Source organism: Mesoplodon densirostris, chromosome 8, assembly GCF_025265405.1.
Source record: "Mesoplodon densirostris isolate mMesDen1 chromosome 8, mMesDen1 primary haplotype, whole genome shotgun sequence".
Classification (NCBI taxonomy): Eukaryota; Metazoa; Chordata; class Mammalia; order Artiodactyla; family Ziphiidae; genus Mesoplodon; species Mesoplodon densirostris.
The window spans coordinates 68,572,531-68,578,713 of NC_082668.1; the positions used below are offsets into that span (position 1 = coordinate 68,572,531).

Consider the following 6,183-nt stretch of genomic DNA (forward strand, 5'->3'; position numbering starts at 1 on the left):
CAGCTCGGTTCTTTGTGACCGCCTGGAGGGGTGGGATAGGGAGGGTGGGAGGGAGACGCAAAAGGGAGGGGATATGGGAACATATGTATATGTATAACTGATTAAATTTGTAAAATAAAAAAATATATATATATATAAAAAAAAAAAAAAAACTAATCATCAGAATCATCACAGTCTAGACTGGCCAAGAAAGTTACAAACTCAATTTCATCAGTTTCACCCCCAACAGTTTGATCATACTGGGAGAGATAATAAAGTATCAAGGAAAATAAAATAATAATTTATAATAGTAGCTAATCTTTGTGGAGCTTATATGTCAGGCAGTGCCCTCCAAACTCTTTATAATAACAATCTGCTGTCTGCTGAGCCCAGGTTCACTGCAAAGGAGGTTGGATAGTCATGTCAACTATTTAAATCAAGCTGTCTGAGAAATCAGAGAAGTTGTCACCTTTCAAGTGATCTAGTCAAGATTACTAGTGACATAAAACATAGTCTCTTGCCCTTGTTGAACAGTCAAGGATAAACACTGAAATTACTCACCAACTTTCCTTTTCCTAAACTCCATAAGGACCATTTGTTTCTAACATGTTTCCATTTCTAGGATTACAGTTTCTTTTACATTAGTTACATTTTATGGTGCTTGTTTCCCGGCACTTCTGTCTCTTCAGCAAACTCTTCTCCAAATCAGAGTGTAGGATGGGTTATTTCTAGGAAAAGCTTCTCCAAGTAAACTGATTCCACCCACTATGTATTCATTCTGGTGTCTTGTTCCTGCATTTTGAAGTACTTTTGGAGCCTACAGCTCACTATCTATGATTGCCTAAACTTTCTCACTGTAATGAGGGCAAGAGATTGTGAAACAAAAAGTTGGATTTGTGACCCCTATAAATCTTAATAAGCAAAGGAAACTCAGTCACCTATATTCTCACTCACCAAACACCTACTGTAAGTAAGCTATATGCGTAATAAGTCACATTAGGATAGAATGGGGGGGCAGAGGGGGACACTAGGTTGAGCCAAATTATTATCTATAAGTTCTTTAGTGATAGAAATTATTTCTTAATAATCTTTGCATGTCTGAATTGCCTAGCATGGTTAACCGCACACTCTAGACACCAAATAAATATCTATTGAATAAATGATTTTTTTAACAAACCATAGATTAGTGGAAGGGAGTGGAAATAAAATTCAAACATGAACAACTCACTTGTTCTAACAGCTTGCGTTAAAATAGTAAAAGAAGAATGAGGCTAATGGCTAAATTTGAACAGAGTGTTGGATTTTTACAGGGATTTGATAATGTTTTCTTTTACATGACCAATATAGTGAATATCTTTAATAATAATACCTGATTATTTAATTCAACGCCTCAGGAAGTTATCAGGTGTCCTCTCAGCTAAAATTAAAATTGTATACATCCATCTCTCTCACCTCATTTGCTTTTCTCACCATCACCTTCATTTCAGTGAATGGTATAATGGGTTGAATAATGGGCCCTCCAAAATATATCCAAGTGCAAATCCTTGGAACCTGTGAACATCACCTTATTTAGTAAAGGAGACTTTCAGATATAGTTAAGGATCTTGTGATAGAATCATCCTGAATCACCCCATGTGAGTCCTAAGACAAGCACCCTAAGAGACAGAGAGCAGGAGTCATAGAGGCAGAGATTGGAATGATATAGCCAAGGAAAGTCAATGAAAGTTGACAGCCACCGGAGCTGGAAGACACAAAGAATGGATTATCCCCTAGAACCTTCAGAGGGAGTGCAAGTTTGCCAACACCATGATTTTGAACTTATAGTCTCCAGAACTGTGAGAGAATACATTTCTGTCATTTGAAGTCACCCAGTGGTAATCTTCTAAAAATCTAACAGAAAGAACAACTCTTTCCTGCCACTTGCTCACCAAAACCCCTAGAGTTGTCCTTAACTTTCATCTTTCTCTCACATTGCCAATCCATCCAACAGTAGTAAAGAATTTATACTTTTAAAATACATCCAGAATCTGACCACTGCTTACCACTTCCACTGCTCCCACCCGTTGAAGCCACCATCCTGTATTATCCCCTTAAAGAGTCTCCTTGATTCCACCCATGCCCCCTACAACCTATTCTCAATACACCAGACAGACTGACTCTTTTAAAACTTAAGTCATGACATGTCAAAACACTGTAAGTTCTCCCCATTTTACCCACAATAAAGCCAAAATTCCCACATTGGCCTGTATAAACCCTGTCACCCCCGGACCTCATCGCCCCCTGACCAGTGCATTACTCTGATCCAGCCCACAGCCTCTGCTCTTCCTTGCTCCTTCTCCAATACTCCAGGTGTGGTCTCTCCTTAAGACCTTTGCACTGGCACTTCCCTCTGTTTAGAAAGTTGTTTCCTTGTGTATCTCTGCAGTTTACTCCATCACCTCCTTTAAGTCTTGTTCAAATGTCACCTTCTCAGAAGTAAGTAAAAACTTATTGAATAAATAATTAAGTGAATGGATTTCAAATCAATAGCTTTTATAACTGTCAAGCACTTCTACTTTATAATTATTCTAACTATTATTTTTCTTTTTTTTTTAACCATACGACCTGGTCTTAGTGTCCCATCCATATATTCTCAAACTGTATAGAATTAGATTCCTTTATAATGTCTCATACATTAAATCCATGATTACTTAATGACCTTGGAAGTTTTGGAAGTATACAATAATGTCCAATATTTTCTGAAGTAGTATATCATAATTTGCCTAAGTTTTAATATGTGACATGAGTGAAGTAGTCTTTTCTTCATAATCAGGGGGACAAGCATGTATCTCCTCATTTTTCCAAAGTTGAAAACTACTGTCAGAAATATGGATGGCAATTAGTTAATGAATAATGTAAGAGAGTGGTTAGAATAACACAGAAGGTTAGCTTCAAAATGAATAAACCTATCCAAGAAAAAGCCATTTCTCCAATATGGTCAGCATGGTAGCAGGTATATTATCACTACAGGAAGCAAGTTTGACTGTCAAGTCGATGAAGAATAATTACAATTGTCAGGCAGAGAAATGATGAGATTGTGGGAAATTGAGCATTCCAAAATTCTCACACAATTGTTGACTTCATGTTATAGTCCCCAAACTCATTTTAATGCTATAAGATCCAATTCACTTTTCCAGAAGTCATTGTTGCCAGTTTTCATCCTGCCAATTGTGAAATGTTCCAATGTGATTTTTGTGTTTGTTTGTTTTATTTCTTTGAGAATTCATTATCGCATTGTCAGATTTCTAGGTCATTGCTTAGAGAGGCAATTTTAGTAGTGTTTTAAATCACCCATGTGATAAACCTTTTCTTTGGAAAGACCTCTGTCTCAATCATCCAAAATAATTTCATAATCTCTCTTGGATTGAAAGTTTATAGATTTGAGGCCACATAATTCTTTCCTTGGCTAAAATAATAAATTTTCCCAAGCTAAAAAGAACTTTCCCAAACCATGTTGAAAACAAAATTGTAACACTCTACGACGTGTCAATTTCAACAGCTCAAATACATTTTCAGAAGTTTCAAACAGATCAAATACTTCTGTAAATTAGGCACTGTGGATCTCCTTCTTGTTTTGCTAGGTACATGGTTTGTAGTGTTCATAATAGCACAGTACTCCCTCTGAAGTCAGTATTCTTGAAGTCTCTGGAGGCTCAGATAAGTTCCTCAGAGACAGACCTGGTATAATTTGTAAAATAGCCCACGGCATTACCAGTTCACACTGTAATTTTGTCAGATCTTATAAGATAAGCTGGCTTGGCCCTAGTCATTAGAGAGATGGGCAGCCTCTAGGGTAAACCCAATTGCTGTAGAAACTATCATTAAAACTATTATTGAACATCTATCTGGTGCCAAAAATACATCCAACTCATTGTAGTCATTGGGATCTGCAGCAAGACAATGCTTCTGTGCTTCACAAGGGACACATGAATGCCTCAGCAGTTTTAATCCATGGAAATGCTGAAATGGAAAAGCACTGGCTGCTCCCTCTCATTCTGGACCACTTACAGTCCCAGTATCCTTTTTTTTTTAATATAAAAATTTATTTTTTTAAGTCAAAGTATGCAACAAATAAAACCTACAGAAAACAGATTTTCCCATCACAATCTGTTGCTTTACCAAATAATAGTTTGAAAACACATTCCTTCAGTCATTATAAAGTTCTTAAACTACAAAAGAAATTAAATCTGTAAGAAAGTCTAGTAGACCAGATGCTGTTGTCAGGACTTTTATATCGGTGGTTATGCTTCAGTACATCCCACACCATCCACCTCCACTCATGCGACCTTGCCCATAGTAACCGCCACTGCCTCCCCCACCACAGCCATAACCACCCAGGCCATCAGGAGTACCATATCCTCCATGGTAATTGTTCCCCATTCCCATTCTTCCAACAGATCCATAGCCTCCCTGATGATCCATTCCATCTCTGCCATAGGCTCCCATTCCAGAACCTCCCATTCCAGAGCTGCCTCCAGGAGTTGAATTCAAGAAGAGTTCAATGTATCGATGTTGCATGTTATTCTTATCTTTAGACATGGCAGCAACTGCATCTTCATATGTCACAAACTCTACATCTGCTTCTCCTGTTGCTCTGCCATCAGCTCCAATATCAATATGCACTCGGATTGGATTTAGTGGTGAGAAGAAATTAGCAATGTCACTTTCAGTTGCATGGAAAGGCAATCCCCTCATATGTACAAAATGACCACCATGAAAACCTGAGCTTGCATCACCAGCTCCACCATAGCCATGTCCTCCCATACCTCTTCCATCTCTCATTCTGTCATCAAAGCCATCATTTCCATAGCCATAATTATTATAGCCACCATAGTCATCAAAACCTCCATAACTTCCATGCCCAGCTCCATAATAACCCCCTCTTCCTCCTATTGGTCTATCATATGGTCCCAGTCGCTGGCCCAGCAATCTTCTTGGTGGATCATAAAATCCTTTGGTTTCACTCCTGCTACTTCTGAAGATCTCAATATACCTGTGCCCTATTCTTTCCTTGTGTTTCCCCAGAGCATTTTCTGCTATCTCCTTTGAAGCAAACTGCACGAAGGCCTCCCCTGTGCTTCTCCCCGGTAGTCCATCGTCAATGTTATCCCATTTGGCACTATTTCCAACCTTTGAAAGAACTGAACTATTTCCTCTTTGCTGCAACCAAATGGCAGTCCACGAAGTTGTACTGTCCCATCACTAGCATCATTTGGACCATTATGTTTCATAACCCAATCCTTCTCAATACCGTTTGATTTAAATGCCTGTCGGGCGACAGTAGCACCGACTCCGCTGCTTGCGGGGTCTGGTCGTGAGCAGGGAGAAGTCGCCCGCCTCGTGCAGCGCTCCCACAATGGTTCTTCCAACCGTCTCCTGCGGCGGCAGCCGCTAAGGGCTCCAGTATCCTTTGTCATCCCCTTATGTAGCCAAGAGTCTGAAGAGAGACCCAGATGTAATTTGATCATGTTTGGCCAGTTTTATCTCCAAAACACTTCTTAAGTCTATCTCCTCTTCCTTCATGCCAAATACCACTGCCTTAGTTCAGTCCTTCATACTCTTCACCTGGGCTAACACAAGAACTTCCAAACTGGTCTCTCTAACTCCTATCTACCCACCTCCCTTACCCCAAATCTACCCCCTTATGTACTCCACATTGCAGCCAGAGTGACCAGCCTAAAACACACACCTGATCCTTTCACTCCCAAGTTTTGAATGGTTTTGAATTCATTCATCTATTCATTCGACAAATCCCCAGTGCTCCAGCACTGGGAATACAACAGTAAACAAAACAGATACATTTTTGCCTTCTTGAAGCTTGCATTACTATGGGTAAGACAGGCAATAAGAAGACAACTGTACAATGACATATATGGTAAGAAGGAGAGACAGAGAGTGATGGAGGTGGGGTATCTTAGAAAGGGTAGACAGGAGGGGCCTGTCTCAGCAGAAGGGAGTGAAGGGAGAGGGTCGGCCATGAGAGAGAGGTGGACAGGAAGGAAGGAAGAGCACAGTAGGCAGAGGGATTAATGAGTGCAAACACCTGAGTCAGAGAGATGCCAGCATGTTCTAGCACATCAAGGCGGCCTGTGAGTTTGGAGCCCAGTGTGTAAGGGGGTTGAAGGCAAAGTGGGGAGCAGGGCAGGGGCCAATTCAAGTAAGGAT

At 40.0% G+C, this 6,183-nt stretch overlaps 1 protein-coding gene across 1 annotated transcript; it reads right to left on the bottom strand.

Annotated features, from left to right (window-relative positions):
• Positions 1-4,074: 4,074 nt before the first annotated feature.
• Positions 4,075-5,435, bottom strand: LOC132494747 (heterogeneous nuclear ribonucleoprotein H3-like). The gene is given in 2 exon segments (XM_060105955.1): positions 4,075-5,105; positions 5,108-5,435. Coding segments are annotated over 2 exon segments (1,167 nt in total). The 3' UTR covers positions 4,075-4,266.
• Between the last annotated feature and the right edge of the window lie 748 nt (positions 5,436-6,183).